The 18,254-nt window shown below is 42.0% G+C and overlaps 1 protein-coding gene across 1 annotated transcript in view; it reads right to left on the reverse strand.

Annotated features, from left to right (window-relative positions):
* Positions 1 to 627: 627 nt before the first annotated feature.
* LOC110502890 (protein shisa-9A-like) overlaps positions 628 to 18,254 on the reverse strand; it is a 58,942-nt gene continuing 41,315 nt past the window's right edge. Inside the window, exons 3-4 of the mRNA XM_090217976.1 lie at positions 949 to 1,074; positions 628 to 656 (exon numbers count right to left, since the gene is read on the reverse strand). Of these exons, the coding sequence (XP_090074102.1) occupies positions 628 to 656; positions 949 to 1,074 (155 nt within the window). The remainder of the gene's footprint in view (positions 657 to 948; positions 1,075 to 18,254) is intronic.

An 18,254-nucleotide genomic window follows, 5' to 3' on the forward strand; every position in this document is an offset into this window, starting at 1 on the left:
CTTTCGCATACTTAAGAAGAAGACTTGCTTTGCTTGTATGATATTATGGTATTAACATAACAAAATAGAGTGGACTAGACTCTATTCAGATAAAATATGACATCAGTATTTACATCAGGAATGTAAAGAATGTCAATGTCAAAACAAGTTGATTCTACTTTTGATTGGGACTGTGAGAGTTCTATATACTTTTTATTAGTCCTGTATTTGAACAGGGAAGACATATTAAGACCTAGGTTTCTTTTTCAGATATGCCCTGCACAATACCACACAAACATAAACATAAACATAAACAACATAAACATAAAAATACAAAAAAACAGTCATTGGAAGCACAAGTTAAACATCACAAATCACCCAGAGCAGCAGTTACATTTGTCCACAAATAATTCCCCGATCAACACTTTAAACTGCCCGAACGGCACCACAACATTAAGATGAAATTGATTTGGGATTTTGTTCCAGCACTACGGTGCATTAAAACTAAAAGGATATTTACGTAGCTCAGGGGAGACCCTAGGAACATCAAGAGTTAACCAATCCTGTGAACGGGTTAGGCAACTCTCGTGTCTATACAGAAGTTTATGAAGTAGGGTCTTGTGAACAAAAAGGGAGTAATGTAGAGATCTACGGGTCTTTAGCGAAGTCCAGCGAATCTTTTGATACAGGATGCAGTGATGAGTATCAAAACTGTCACCTGTAACAAAAGGAAGGGCACTATGGTTGATGACACCCATCACACCCATCGGTCTTCAGTTCCAGCGAATGTGGGAAGTATACAGAAATCCTTCATGAAATGTTATGTGTACACAATGATAACAAATAGAATTGGTATTTGATCAAGCTTAGTCATTGGGCTGTTCTGGTTGGAACAAGGCTAACTTACTTATTGGAACCCAGGCCTCTACAGACACAAAGCAGAACAAAGCGGATTGAGCAGACACTCACCCACGAGCTTGAGAGAGGCGTACTTGTTGAGTTCCTTCCCAGGTCGTTGCTGGCTCAGAGCAGGGTAGGGGTGTGGTTGGCCCATGGTGGGACCTGGACCCACATTGTTGTTAATCTGACCTCCTTCTGCAGAGACAAAACACAAAATGGGGTAATGTTAGATGACTTCGGTTCCAACATGGCCTCATTAGAATACGTCAAGACAGTGACATTTGTCCATTGTAGTTACACGTCACTAACACTAAAATATTAGTTATGCCACTTGTGGTGACATATTACACACCTATGGACAGCTGTTCTCACTTTACAATACACGTCTTATATCATAACCAAGCCAGCATGGGCCAAAATAATGACCCATTGGTAATACTGATGTTTTTGCCATCTAAGTACATGACCGGTATGGTAGTAACTTTTTTCTTGTGAGATAAAGACAGGAAGAAAAACAAAAGAGAAAGCACTAATTTGAATTCACCCTGAAACTGTACTGGAGATTGACTTTAATTGCATTTCCATCTTACTCGATTAAGCGAGGGAGAAGGAGCTGAGTGAGAGAGAGACCTAGAGAGAGAGAGACGAGAGAAAGACGAGAGAGGTAGGGGAGAGAGAGTGACCGAAAGGGAAACCGAAATAGAGAGAGACCAAGAGAGAGACCGAGAGAGGTAGGGGAGAGAGAGAGTGCAAGAGAGACTGAAATAGAGAGAAAGAGATCGAAAGAGAGACTGAGAGAGAGACTGAGAGAGGTAGGGGAGAGAGAGAGACAGTAGAGATAACAGAGTAAGAGGGAAAGAGGGAATGAGACAGAAAGCAGTATGGAAAGAACTTTGTCTGTCTGATGGGAGGATTTACCCAGTCCTCATATTCATATTCCCATCCGACTCCCAGGAGCCTCGTCAAACGCCAGTCAGAAAATCAAACAGAGACTTCTACAGAGCACTTAACACTCTGCTGCCCGATAGAGAGGAGAGAGCAGCAGTCTTATTTACTTACGTCAGCGGTCTTATTTGCGTATGGCAGCGGTCTTATTTACGTGCAGCAGCGGTCTAATTCACGTGCAGCAGCGGTCGTATTTACGTGCAGCAGCGGTCTTATTTACATACGGCAGTGGTCTTATTTACGTGCAGCAGCTGTCTAATTCACGTGCAGCAGCGGTCTAATTCACGTGCAGCAGCGGTCTTATTTACATACAGCAGCGGTCTTATTTACGTGCAGCAGCGGTCTTATTTACTTACGTCAGCGGTCTTATTTACATACGGCAGTGGTCTTATTTACGTGCAGCAGCGGTCTTATTTACGTGCAGCAGCAGTCTTATTTACTTACGTCAGCGGTCTTATTTACATACGGCAGTGGTCTTATTTACATACAGCAGCGGTCTTATTTACGTGCAGCAGCAGTCTTATTTACTTACGTCAGCGGTCTTATTTACATACGGCAGTGGTCTTATTTACGTGCAGCAGCGGTCTAATTCACGTGCAGCAGCGGTCGTATTTACGTGCAGCAGCGGTCTTATTTACATACGGCAGTGGTCTTATTTACGTGCAGCAGCTGTCTAATTCACGTGCAGCAGCGGTCTAATTCACGTGCAGCAGCGGTCTTATTTACATACAGCAGCGGTCTTATTTACGTGCAGCAGCGGTCTTATTTACGTGCAGCAGCGGTCTTATTTGCGTACGGCAGTATGTCCTATTTATGTGCAGCAGCGGTCTTATTTACGTGCAGCAGCGGTCTTATTTGCGTACGGCAGTATGTCCTATTTATGTGCAGCAGCGGTCTTATTTACGTGCAGCAGCGGTCTTATTTACGTGCAGCGGCGGTCTGATTTACATTCAGCAGCGGTCTTATTTACATACAGCAGCGGTCTTATTTGCGTACGGCGGCGGTCCTATTTACGTGCAGCAGCGGACTTATTTACGCGCAGCAGCAGTCTTATTTACTTACTGCAGCGGTCTTATTTACTTAAACCAGCAGTCTTATTTACTTACGGCAGCGGTCTTAATAACTTACGGCAGCAGTGATAATATCTTATGGCAGTGGTCTTATTTACTTACGGCAACGGTCTTATTTACTTACAGCAGAATTTTTTACTAGGGTAGCAGTATTATTTACTTACACCAGCGGTCTTATTTATTTGTTGCAGTGGTATTATTTACTTAAAACATACAATCTACTTGCAGTGAAGCCGTTCAACATTTACATTACATTCAATCATCTAACAGACTCCCATCCAGAGTGACCCACAGAGTGACCCACTGCTCAAGGGCACGTCGACAGATCTCCCACAAGGTCAAAAACAGGAACCCGAACCAGCCATCAGCCCAAGCTCCCAACCACCAAGACTATTATTATTATTATTTTTACATTTATTTAACTAGCACGTCAGTTAAGAACAAATTCTTAGCCTCCCGGGTGGCACAGTGGTCTAGGGCACTGAATCGCAGTGCTAGCTGTGCCACCAGAGACTCTGGGTTCGCGCCAAGGCTCTGTCGCAGCCGGCCGCGACCTGGAGGTCTGTGGGGCGACGCACAATTGGCCTAACGTCGTCAGGGTTAGGGAGGGTTTGGCCGGTGTGACTCCTGTGTTTCCTCCGACACATTGGTGTGGCTGGCTTCTGGGTTGGATGCGTGCTGTGTTAAGAAGCAGTGCAGCTAGGTCGAGCATCATCCGGGTTTGGCCAGTGTAGGCCGTCATTGTAAATAAGAATTTGTTCTTTAAAAAAGTATGTATATTTTACCCCCTTTTTTACCCCAATTTCGTGGTATCCAATTGTTAGTAATTCTATCTTCTCTCATCGCTCGGAAGGGACGAAGGTCGAAAGCCATGCGTCCTCGGAAACACAACCGAGGACGCATGGCTTTCGACCTTCGTCCCTTCCGAGCCTTGTAGCGATGAGAGAAGATAGAATTACTAACAATTGGATACCACGAAATTGGGGTAAAAAAGGGGGTAAAATATACATACTTTTTTAAAGAACAAATTCTTATTTACAATGACGGCCTACACTGGCCAAACCCGGATGATGCTCGACCTATTGTGCACCGCCCTATGGGAATCCCAATCTCGGCCAGTTGTGATACAGCCTGGATTCAAACCAGGGTGTCTGTAGTGACGCATCAAGCACTGACATGCAGTACCTTAGACCGCTGCGTCACTCGGGATCCCCAAGACGCATGAGTATGTGTGTGTGTGTGTGTGTGTGTGTCCATGTAAGTGCACAAGTGTGTGTTTGAAGGAGAGTGTGTGTATATGCATGTGTACAAACATCAGCCCGTCCCACCTATCTCTGCTGGCCACCCTCTTCGGATTTCTATGCACCATATATCTTTCAACTGCGCTGTGATGTTTAACATACAATTTCAATCTATCTAATTTAATAGAATCCACAGATTGCAAATTTAAAATAAATAATTTTACTAGGAGTATTCGTGTATTAGTAATTGACTGACCAGGTCTCTCCAGATCTCCTAACAGTACTATTTCTAGGGTACATTTTAGATTAATGTTATGCTTTTCCAGCCATTCCTGAACCTGAGACCAGAAACAGGCTACCTGAGGGCAATACCAAAACAAATGGTCTATTGATGCTGTATCCTCACAACAAAATCTACAGAGCTGCGATGATTGAATGCCCCAAACATTCAACATTTTGTTGGTGGCAAGAACTCTTCACAATAATTTTAGCTGAAAAGCAAGAAGTCTTGAATCTTGCGTTGTTTTATATATCAACTCACACACCCTGTACCATTGAATCGGTAGATCAAATATCTCTTTCCAACTATTTTTCAATCTGTATGGCACAGTTGTCAACATCCTGGTCCTCAAATGAAACTGGTATACTTTCCTATTTATGCTATTTTTATTCCACCGCCAGTTTTGATCCTTTATATTGGGCAGACAGACCAGTTCCCTGCCTCCTCCCGCTGCCACCTGCCTCTTTGATTTTTGGGGTAATAATGTAATCAATTGGTTGTAATATTGGATTGAGCAGACCATCCCATACAATTCTGATAAATCCATAACATAATTCTACCGTTTCCAATTTACAAAATAATTTAAAAACAAAATACAGTTTTCAAACTTGTTCTGTAAAGTCTTCTTCAGTTACGGCAGCAGTCTTATTTACTTATGAGAGCGGTCTTATTTATTTATGACAGCGGCCTTATTTACTTATGAGAGCGGTCTTATTTATTCATGACAGCGGTCTTATTTACTTACGACATCGGTCTTATTTATTCATGGCAGCGGCCCTATTTACTTATGACAGCGGTCCTATTTAATCACGGCAGCGGTCTTATTTACTTACGACAGCGGTCCTATTTAATCACGGCAGCGGTCTTAGTTACTTACAGAAGTTGTTTTATTTACTTACAGAAGTTGTCTTATTTACTTACGGCTGTAAGGACCGACGCTGGAGATGAGAAGCAGGTACAGGGAGTCAACATTTAATAAGGAACAGACATGAAACAAGACAGGCACAGAATCAGCACACGGGCAAAACAACGACATTCGTCAATCAATGCAGAAGCGGGGAACAGAGATGCGGAACTGACAAATATTGGGGAGGTAATAAACGTTGATGCGCGTGACGGGGAAAGGCAGGTATGCGTACTGATGGTGGCAGGAGTGCGTAATGCAGGGGAGCCTGGCGCCGTGGAGTGCCAGGGAGGGGGAGCGGCACTGTATAGGATGGTTCAATAACGACTTCCATTTCCACTGTGTACCACTGTATAGGATGGTTCAGTAACGACTTCCATATCCACTGTGTACCACTGTATAGGATGGTTCAATAACGACTTCCATATCCACTGTGTACCACTGTATAGGATGGTTAAATAATGACTTCCATTTCCACTGTGTACCACTGTATAGGATGGTTAAATAATGACTTCCATATCCACTGTGTACCACTGTATAGGATGGTTCAATAACGACTTCCATATCCACTGTGTACCACTGTATAGGATGGTTAAATAATGACTTCCATTTCCACTGTGTACCACTGTATAGGATGGTTCAATAATGACTTCCATTTCCACTGTGTACCACTGTATAGGATGGTTCAATAATGACTTCCATTTCCACTGTGTACCACTGTATAGGATGGTTCAATAATGACTTCAATTTCCACTGTGTACCACTGTATAGGATGGTTCAATAATGACTTCCATTTCCACTGTGTACCACTGTATAGGATGGTTCAATAATGACTTCCATTTCCACTGTGTACCACTGTATAGGATGGTTCAATAACGACTTCCATTTCCACTGTGTACCACTGTATAGGATGGTTCAATAACGACTTCCATTTCCACTGTGTACCACTGTATAGGATGGTTAAATAATGACTTCCATTTCCACTGTGTACCACTGTATAGGATGGTTAAATAATGACTTCCATTTCCACTGTGTACCACTGTATAGGATGGTTCAATAACGACTTCCATATCCACTGTGTACCACTGTATAGGATGGTTCAATAATGACTTCCATATCCACTGTGTACCACTGTATAGGATGGTTCAATAATGACTTCCATATCCACTGTGTACCACTGTATAGGATGGTACAATAATGACTTCCATTTCCACTGTGTACTACTGTATAGGATGGTTCAGTAACGACTTCCATATCCACTGTGTACCACTGTATAGGATGGTTCAATAACGACTTCCATATCCACTGTGTACCACTGTATAGGATGGTTCAATAATGACTTCCATATCCACTGTGTACCACTGTATAGGATGGTTCAATAATGACTTCCATATCCACTGTGTACCTGTATAGGATGGTTCAATAATGACTTCCATATACACTGTGTACCACTGTATAGGATGGTTCAATAATGACTTCCATATCCACTGTGTACCACTGTATAGGATGGTTCAATAATTACTTCCATTTCCACTGTGTACCACTGTATAGGATGGTTAAATAATGACTTCCATTTCCACTGTGTACCACTGTATAGGATGGTTCAATAATGACTTCCATATCCACTGGGTACCACTGTATAGGATGGTTCAATAATGACTTCCATTTCCACTGTGTACCACTGTATAGGATGGTTCAATAATGACTTCCATTTCCACTGTGTACCACTGTATAGGATGGTTCAATAATGACTTCCATTTCCACTGTGTACCACTGTATAGGATGGTTAAATAATGACTTCCATTTCCACTGTGTACCACTGTATAGGATGGTTCAATAATGACTTCCATATCCACTGTGTACCACTGTATAGGATGGTTCAATAATGACTTCCATATCCACTGTGTACCACTATATAGGATGGTTCAATAATGACTTCCATTTCCACTGTGTACCACTGTATAGGATGGTTAAATAATGACTTCCATTTCCACTGTGTACCACTGTATAGGATGGTTAAATAATGACTTCCATTTCCACTGTGTACCACTGTATAGGATGGTTCAATAACGACTTCCATTTCCACTGTTTACCACTGTATAGGATGGTTAAATAATGACTTCCATTTCCACTGTGTACCACTGTATAGAATGGTTCAATAATGACTTCCATATCCACTGTGTACCACTGTATAGGATGGTTAAATAATGACTTCCATTTCCACTGTGTACCACTGTATAGGATGGTTCAATAATGACTTCCATTTCCACTGTGTACCACTGTATAGGATGGTTCAATAATGACTTCCATTTCCACTGTGTACCACTGTATAGGATGGTTAAATAATGACTTCCATTTCCACTGTGTACCACTGTATAGGATGGTTAAATAATGACTTCCATTTCCACTGTGTACCACTGTATAGGATGGTTCAATAACGACTTCCATTTCCACTGTGTACCACTGTATAGGATGGTTAAATAATGACTTCCATTTCCACTGTGTACCACTGTATAGAATGGTTCAATAATGACTTCCATATCCACTGTGTACCACTGTATAGGATGGTTAAATAATGACTTCCATTTCCACTGTGTACCACTGTATAGGATGGTTCAATAATGACTTCCATTTCCACTGTGTACCACTGTATAGGATGGTTCAATAATGACTTCCATTTCCACTGTGTACCACTGTATAGGATGGTTCAATAATGACTTCCATATCCACTGTGTACCACTGTATAGGATGGTTAAATAATGACTTCCATTTCCACTGTGTACCACTGTATAGGATGGTTAAATAATGACTTCCATTTCCACAGTGTACCACTGTATAGGATGGTTCTATAATGACTTCTGGTCTGTGTCTAATCTACATTGCAGAAAATCCAGGAGATGAACATGAATGTACACACACACACACACGCACGCACGCACGCACGCACACACACACACACACACACACACACACACACACACACACACACAAACACACAGAGAGAGAATCAACTGTAAGAGTGACAGCTGTCAGCCTGTCAATCAGCATGATGAATTGGCCCAGTGGAAGCCTTCCAACTAAAAGCACTACACATTCATGTGGTCAATAGGTAGTAACAGCACTACACATGGTCTATAGGTAGTAAAAGCACTACACATGCATATGGTCTATAGGTTGTAGTAGCATTACATATGGTCTATAGGTAGTAGCTACATTACACATGGTCTATAGGTAGTAACAGCACTACACATGGTCTATAGGTAGTAACAGCACTACACATGGTCTATAGGTAGTAACAGCACTACACATGGTCTATAGGTAGTAACAGCACTACACAGGGTCTATAGGTAGTAGCAGCACTACACATGGTCTAATGGTAGTAACAGCACTACACATGGTCTATAGGTAGTAACAGCATTACACATGGTCTATAGGTAGTAACAGCACTACACATGGTCTATAGTTAGTAACAGCATTACATATGGTCTATAGGTAGTAGCTACATTACATATGGTCTATAGGTAGTAACAGCACTACACATGGTCTATAGGTAGTAACAGCACTACACATGGTCGATAGGTAGTAACAGCACTACACATGGTCTATAGGTAGTAACTGTGCTTCACATGGTCTAATGGTAGTAACAGCACTACACATGGTCTAATGGTAGTAACAGCACAACACATGGTCTATAGGTAGTAACAGCACTACACATGGTCTATAGGTAGTAACAGCACTACACATGGTCTATAGGTAGTAGAAGCACCACACGTGGTCTAATGGTAGTAACAGCACAACACATGGTCTGTATAGGTAGTAACAGAATTACATATGGTCTATAGGTAGTAACAGCACTACACATGGTCTATAGGTAGTAACAGCATTACATATGGTCTATAGGTAGTAACAGCATTACACATGGTCTATAGGTAGTAACAGCACTACACATGGTCTATAGGTAGTAACAGCATTACACATGGTCTATAGGTAGTAACAGCATTACACATGGTCTATAGGTAGTAACAGCACTACACATGGTCTATAGGTAGTAACAGCATTACACATGGTCTATAGGTAGTAACAGCATTACACATGGTCTATAGGTAGTAACAGCACTACACGTGGTCTATAGGTAGTAGCAGCATTACACATGGTCTATAGGTAGTAACAGCACTACACATGGTCTATAGGTAGTAACAGCACTACACATGGTCTAATGGTAGTAACAGCACTACACATGGTCTATAGGTAGTAACAGCATTACACATGGTCTATAGGTAGTAACTGTGCTACACATGGTCTAATGGTAGTAACAGCACTACACATGGTCTATAGGTAGTAACAGCATTACACATGGTCTATAGGTAGTAACAGCACTACACATGGTCTATAGGTAGTAACAGCATTACACATGGTCTATAGGTAGTAACTGTGCTACACATGGTCTAATGGTAGTAACAGCACTACACATGGTCTAATGGTAGTAACAGCACTACACATGGTCTATAGGTAGTAACAGCACTACACATGGTCTATAGGTAGTAACAGCATTACAAATGGTCTATAGGTAGTAACAGCACTACACATAGTCATAAGGTAGTAACAGCACTACACAGGGTCTATAGGTAGTAACAGCACTACACATAGTCATAAGGAGGTAACAGCACTACACATGGTCTATAGGTAGTAACAGCATTACATATGGTCTATAGGTAGTAGCAGCACTACACATGGTCTATAGGTAGTAGCAGCACTACACATGGTCTATAGGTAGTAGCAGCACTACACATGGTCTATAGGTAGTAGCAGCATTACACATGGTCTATAGGTAGTAACAGCATTACATATGGTCTATAGGTAGTAGCAGCACTACACATGGTCTATAGGTAGTAGCAGCACTACACATGGTCTATAGGTAGTAGCAGCACTACACATGGTCTATAGGTAGTAGCAGCACTACACATGGTCTATAGGTAGTAGCAGCATTACACATGGTCTAATGGTAGTAACAGCACTACACATGGTCTATAGGTAGTAGCAGCACTACACATGGTCTATAGGTAGTAGCAGCATTACACATGGTCTATAGGTAGTAACAGCATTACATATGGTCTATAGGTAGTAACAGCATTACATATGGTCTATAGGTAGTAGCAGCACTACACATGGTCTATAGGTAGTAGCAGCACTACACATGGTCTATAGGTAGTAACAGCATTACACAGGGTCTATAGGTAGTAAAAGCACTACACATGGTCTATAGGTAGTAGCAGCACTACACATGGTCTATAGGTAGTAACAGCATTACACAGGGTCTATAGGTAGTAAAAGCACTACACATGGTCTATAGGTAGTAACAGCACTACACATGGTCTATAGGTAGTAACAGCATTACACAGGGTCTATAGGTAGTAACAGCATTACATATGGTCTAACGTTAGTAACAGCATTACACATGGTCTATAGTTAGTAACAGCACTACACATGGTCTATAGGTAGTAACTTTGCTTCACATGGTCTAATGATAATAAGAGCACTACACATGGTCTATAGGTAGTAACAGCACTACACATGGTCTATAGGTAGTAACAGCACTACACATGGTCTATAGGTAGTAACTGTGCTTCACATGGTCTAATGATAATAAGAGCACTACACATGGTCTATAGGTAGTAACAGCACTACACATGTTCTATAGGTAGTAGCAGCACTACACGTGGTCTATAGGTAGTAGCAGCACTACACATGGTCTAATGGTAGTAACAGCACTACACATGGTCTATAGGTAGTAACAGCACTACACATGGTCTATAGGTAGTAACAGCACTACACATGGTCTAATGGTAGTAACAGCACTACACATAGTCTAATGGTAGTAACAGCACTACACATGGTCTATAGGTAGTAACAGCATTACACATGGTCTATAGTTAGTAACAGCACTACACATGGTCTATAGGTAGTAACTGTGCTTCACATGGTCTACTGATAATAAGAGCACTACACATGGTCTATAGGTAGTAACAGCACTACACATGGTCTATAGGTAGTAACAGCACTACACATGGTCTATAGGTAGTAACTGTGCTTCACATGGTCTAATGATAATAAGAGCACTACACATGGTCTATAGGTAGTAACAGCACTACACATGGTCTATAGGTAGTAGCAGCACTACACGTGGTCTATAGGTAGTAGCAGCACTACACATGGTCTAATGGTAGTAACAGCACTACACATGGTCTATAGGTAGTAACAGCACTACACATGGTCTATAGGTAGTAACTGTGCTTCACATGGTCTAATGATAATAAGAGCACTACACATGGTATATAGGTAGTAACAGCACTACACATGGTCTATAGGTAGTAACTGTGCTTCACATGGTCTAATGATAATAAGAGGACTACACGTGGTCTATAGGTAGTAACAGCATTATACATGGTCTATAGGTAGTAGCAGCACTACACATGGTCTAACGGTAGTAACAGCACTACACATGGTCTATAGGTAGTAACAGCATTACACATGGTCTATAGGTAGTAACTGTGCTTCACATGGTCTAATGATAATAAGAGCACTACACAGGATCTATAGGTAGTAACAGCACTACACAGGGTCTATAGGTAGTAACAGCACTACACAGGGTCTATAGGTAGTAACAGCACTACACAGGGTCTATAGGTAGTAACAGCATTACACATGGTCATAAGGTAGTAACAGCATTACATATGGTCTAACGTTAGTAACAGCACTACACATGGTCTATAGGTAGTAACAGCACTACACATGGTCTATAGGTAGTAACAGCACTACACGTGGTCTATAGGTAGTAACAGCATTACACATGGTCTAATGGTAGTAACAGCACTACACATGGTCTAATGGTAGTAACAGCACTACACATGGTCTATAGGTAGTAGCAGCACTACACATGGTCTAATGGTAGTAACAGCACTACACATGGTCTATAGGTAGTAACTGTGCTTCACATGGTCTAATGATAATAAGAGCACTACACATGGTCTATAGGTAGTAACAGCATTACACATGGTCTATAGGTAGTAACTGTGCTTCACATGGTCTAATGGTAGTAACAGCACTACACATGGTCTATAGGTAGTAGCAGCACTACACATGGTCTAATGGTAGTAACAGCACTACACATGGTCTATAGGTAGTAACTGTGCTTCACATGGTCTAATGATAATAAGAGCACTACACATGGTCTATAGGTAGTAACAGCATTACACATGGTCTATAGGTAGTAACTGTGCTTCACATGGTCTAATGGTAGTAACAGCACTACACATGGTCTATAGGTAGTAACAGCACTACACATGGTCTATAGGTAGTAACAGCACTACACAGGGTCTATAGGTAGTAACAGCACAGTGCATTCTACAGTGTGAGAGAATTACTGTTTGTGTCTAGAGTCTATAGTCATCCACACTGTTTGTAAATGCCATAAATCATGGCACAAATACAACAGTACTCTATCTGGACTTTTGCTTCACCTCTGCTGAAACAATCGCAGTACAGTACAGACATGTACGTGTTGAAGAGACAGACGGTAGCATTACAGTACAGACATGTACGTGTTGAAGAGACAGACGGTAGCATTACAGTACTGACATGTACGTGTTGAAGAGACAGACAGTAGCATTACAGTACAGACATGTACAGTATCAGTCAAAAGTTTGTAGAAATCAAAAAAGTGTTAAACAAATATATTTGAGATTCTTCAAAGTAGCCACCCTTTGCCTTGATGACATCTTTCTCTCAACCAGCTTCATGAGGTAGTCACCTGGAATGCATTTCAATTAACAGGTGTGCTTTGTTTAAAGTTAATCTGTAGAATTTATTTCCTTCTTAATGCGTTTGAGCCAGTCAGTTGTGTTGGGACAAGGTAGGGGTGGTATACAGAAGATAGCCCTATTTGGTAAAAGATCAAATCCATATTATGGCAAGAACAGCTCAAATAAGAGAAACGATAGTCCATCATTACTTTAAGACATGAATGTCAGTCAATACGGAAATGTCAAGCACTACAGTCGCAAAAACCATCAAGTGCTATGATGAAACAGGCTCTCATGACGACCGCCACAGGAATGGAAGAGCCAGAGTTACCTCTGCTGCAGAGAATAAGTTAGAGGTACCAGCCTCAGATTGCAGCCTAAATAAATGCTTCCCAGAGTTCAAGTAACAGACACATCTCAACATCTACTGTTCAGAGGAGACTATGGGAATCAGGCCTTCATGGTTGATTTGCTGCAATGAAACCGCTACTAATGGACACCAATAATAAGAAGAGACTTGCTTGGGCCATTAGACTGGTGGAAATCTGTCCTTTTGTCACACCCTGATCTGTTTCACTGTTCTTGTGGTTGTCTCCACCCCCCACCAGGTATCTCCCATTTTCACGTATTATTCCCTGTGTACTTATACCTGCGTTTTCTGTTGGTCTGTTGCCAGTTCGTCTGATCAAGTATTACCAGCGTATTTTCCCGTATTCCAGTATCTCTAGTTTCTGGTTTCTAGTCCCCCCAGATTCTGACCATTCTGCCTTCCCTGACCCTGAGCCTGCCTGCCGTTCTGTCCCTGTTTGATGCTGTCTTAGATTACCGACCTCTGCCAGCCCTGACCCTGAGCCTGCCTGCCGTTCTGTCCCTGTTTGATGCTGTCTTAGATTACCAACCTCTGCCAGCCCTGACCCTGAGCCTGCCTGCCATTCTGTCCCTGTTTGACGCTGCCTTGGAATACTGACCTCTGCCAGTCCTGACTGTGAGCCTGCCTGCCGTTCTGTCCCTGTTTGATGCTGTCTTAGATTACCGACCTCTGCCAGCCCTGACCCTGAGCCTGCCTGCCGTTCTGTCCCTGTTTGATGCTGTCTTAGATTACCAACCTCTGCCAGCCCTGACCCTGAGCCTGCCTGCCATTCTGTCCCTGTTTGACGCTGCCTTGGAATACTGACCTCTGCCTGCCCCGGACCTGCCGTTTGCCTGCCCCCTGATTTGTAATAAACATCTGAGATTCTAACTGTCTGCCTCCTGTGTCGCATCCGGGTATTGTCCTGAGTCGTGTTACCTTTTGTCTGATGACTCCAAATGGCATGTTTTGTGAGACGCTGAGTAAGTGAACAGATGATCTCTGCATGTGTGGTTCCCACCGTGAAGCATGGAGGAGGAGGTGTGATGGTGTGTGGGGGTGCTTTGCTGGTTACACGGTCTGTGATTTATTTAGAATTCAAGGCACACTTAACTAGCATGGCTACCACAGGATTCTGCAGCAATACGCCATCCCATCTGGTTTGAAATTAGTGGGACTATCATTTGTTTTTCAACCAGACAATGACCTAAAACACACCTCCAGGCTGTGTAAGGGCTATTTGACAAAGAGAGTGATGAAGTGCTGCATCATGACCTGGCCTCCACAATCACCCGACCTCAACCCAATTGGGATGGTTCGGGATGAGTTGGATGTCAGAGTGTAGGAAAAGCAGCCAACAAGTGCTCAGCATATGTGGGAATCCTTCAAGAATGTTGGAAAAGCATTCCTCGTGAAGCTGGTTGAGAGAATGCCAAGAGTGTGAAAAGTTGTCATCAAGGCAAAGGGTGGCTACTTTGATGAAATCTAAAATCTAAAATGTTTTTGATTTGTTTAACACGTTTTTGGTTACTACATGATTCCATATGTGTTATTTCATAGTTTATGTCTTCACTATTATTCTACAATGTAGAAAATAGTAAAAATAAAGAAAACCCTTCAATGAGTAGGTGTGTCCAAACTTGTGACTGGTACTGTACGTGCTGAAGAAACAGACAGTAGCATTATAGTACGGACATGTACAGTACGTGCTGAAGAGACAGACAGTGTAGCAGCAGAACACATGTGATGCATGTAAGTGGGAGTGATATACATGTATCCCATGCTTAGTGCTTGGCATGGCTTCATATCTATCTGGATGGGCTATTCACTGTTTGTTTGGTTTGGTGTTCATGAGCCGAGTCATTATCTATATATCTTTCTAGTGGAACATGGAACATGTCCTCCTCTCCAGGATTCAGCTGCCTTTATTTTCTCCTGTTCTCTCGCTTTCACTTTGTCATGACAACATGGTGTGTGTGTGTGTGTGTGTGTCTGTCTGTGTGTGTCTGTGTGTGTCTGTGTGTGAGAGAGCTCTTTTCTGTCTTCTGCGGTGCGCATCGCCCACACATACCAACAGGCAACTGTATAGGCAACTTGATCGCTTATACACAGTGCCTGCTCTCCAAGTCTTTTCATTTCCTCTGAGATGTGTGAGGTCAGGGTGAGTGATCGCAGGGCCGAATTAGTGACTTGGAGGCCCCAGGCAGAGACCAATCAGAGCCCCCCTCATGTCTATTTAACAAAATCGTGGCTACTGAAAGTGGAGCTGTTCGGAACCAGCTCTTTTAAGTGAATGAAGCAGAATGAAAAGGATAACTGAAAATACTTGAAATTACCTTCAATAGTAAAGGTATTTGAATCACCACATAGATCAGGGCTGGGAAATCATTTTGGCTCGAGGGCCACATTGGGATTTCAACATTTTGGGGGACTGATTTGTTGGTCAAAATGTCACGACTCCCGCCGAAGTCGGTCCCTCTCCTTGCTCGGGCTGTGTTCAGCGGTGGAAGTCACCGGTCTTCTAGCCATCGCGGGGTATTGTTGTAACCCGTGGGTTTGTTATTTGTACCTACGTGTGTAATTTGTGCGCATTCGCTTTTTTCTTTGGGCCAGAGTGTTGCGTCCGGCTGTTTTCCTCGGCCTGAATAAAGTGTGCCTGTTCACTCATCTCTGCTCTCCTGCACCTGACTTCCTTCGACCAGTTGCGCACACTCTGACACAAAAGCTATTTGCCAGCCAGAAAAATTGCAGTTATTTTTTATTAAAAACGGGCTGGTTCGAGCCCTGGATGTTGATTTACTGACAGCCATGGTATATCAGACCGTATACCACGGGTTTGACAAAACATTTATTTTTACTGATCTAATTACGATGGTAACCAGTTTATAACAGTAATAATGCACCTTGGGGGTTTGTGGTATATTGCCAATATACTGTATCTGTGATGTTTACTCCCGCTCCCCCTCTCCGGTGCTCAACGTCGCCGGTTGTTTTATTAGCACACCTGCCACCATCGTTACGCGCACCTGCGCTTCATGAGACTCACCTGGACTCCATCACCTTCCTGATTGTCTCCCCTATATCCGTCACTCCCTTTGGTTCTTTCCTCAGGCGTTATTGTTTCTGTTCCTGTGTTTCATGTTTGTACGCTACTCGTGTTTCTTGTTTTGTTCCATGTTCGTTTATTTACTAAATTCACTCCCTGTACCTGCTTCCCAATTATTAGCGTACACGTTACAATATCTTAAGATGAACGCACTTACTGTAAGTTGCTGTGGATAAGAGCATCTGCTAAATGACAAAAATGTAAATATTTTACATATATTTACTCATTACTCAATACTCATATTGCTGTATTGAATTTAAAAACATATATATTTTTAAATAATAAATATATATACCCTAACGGTCAAAAGTTTTAGAACACCTACTCATTCAAGGGTTTTCCTTTATTTTTACTATAGCATGCAAAGATGACTCAAGTTGCAAAAGGAGTAAACCATAAAAACGGACATTACACAAGCCGGAGGTGCATATCACATTTAACAAAACAAACATTGAAATACCATTATAGAAGGTAAAGTAAAAACCGTAGTGAAGGTGTGTACTTGCAAATGTATTTTACCTCAATATACCTGTATTTTATATTAATACAATACTTTGCAGAAGTATTTTGTATCTTAGTTTGATACATTGGTCTTCAGAGTATCTTGTAACAGGATACATTTTTATGCATCTTTTCCGTATCTCTGGCTGCACACTACCTTCTCACACTGTCACCATATGTTCATCTCTTCATCATCTCTCATTAGCAAGACAGTATGTTCCCATTTAGGAGAATACAGGGAGGGGGACTCAGAGGGGGGCAGAGCCTGTCTGCGCCGCAAATGGCACTCTATTCGCTATATAGTGCACACCGTATGACCAGGGCCCGTAGGGCTCTGGTCAAAAGTAGTGCTCTATATAGGGAATAGGGTGCCATTTGGGAAAAGCCTCTGCATTCAGAGCCGCCATACTGTTGCGGGACATAACCTACTTAAGTGTATTCCAATTCCAAACCACTCACATACAGAACATTCATATTCGAAGGAATGCTCTTCAAGAAGTCATTATTGTTTTGTAGGAAAATCTGTTCGGTATAGTGTAATGGTATCATCATCATTATGGGTCAAAACATAATCCAACATGTGCAGGGTTTTATCTATTTGCTTAGAGTGACATGATAACACATTTTCATGCTATGATACATTGTCTGTGCCTCTCATGCTATGATACATTGTCTGTACTTCTCATGCTATGATACGTTGTCTGTACCTCTCATGCTATGATACGTTGTCTGTACCTCTCATGCTATGAATTGTGCTTGGCTCTTGACATAATATTCCATCCCTATACTGTAGACCTCATATTGATATCCATTGTTCTATTCACTCACAATAGAACAGTCTTCCAGATGGATTCACAAACAGCAGCCTTCTCCAGTATTGTCTTTTCTGGTGAATACAACATGGATAATGAATTTGATTCAAGTCTCAAAGGACCTTACCTAGTAATGAGGAAAACAGACATCTCATCTCTCAAAAAGGATATTTATAAATTCCAACAGGCATTTTGTTATGAAATGTACACATGCAGTGGTTTTTGTCATGCTAGGTAGTCACAAGCTTGCTCTTTGATTTTCTGTTCTAGTTTCAGGGCAGGTAGGAGACTGAACAGGAACCCCCATCTCGTCTTCCCTGTGACTAGCCTTTCTGTCTCCTCATTGACAGCCTAATCAGTCAGACAGA

The sequence above is a fragment of the Oncorhynchus mykiss genome, chromosome 23, assembly GCF_057628025.1.
Source record: "Oncorhynchus mykiss isolate SJ-2025 chromosome 23, ASM5762802v1, whole genome shotgun sequence".
Classification (NCBI taxonomy): Eukaryota; Metazoa; Chordata; class Actinopteri; order Salmoniformes; family Salmonidae; genus Oncorhynchus; species Oncorhynchus mykiss.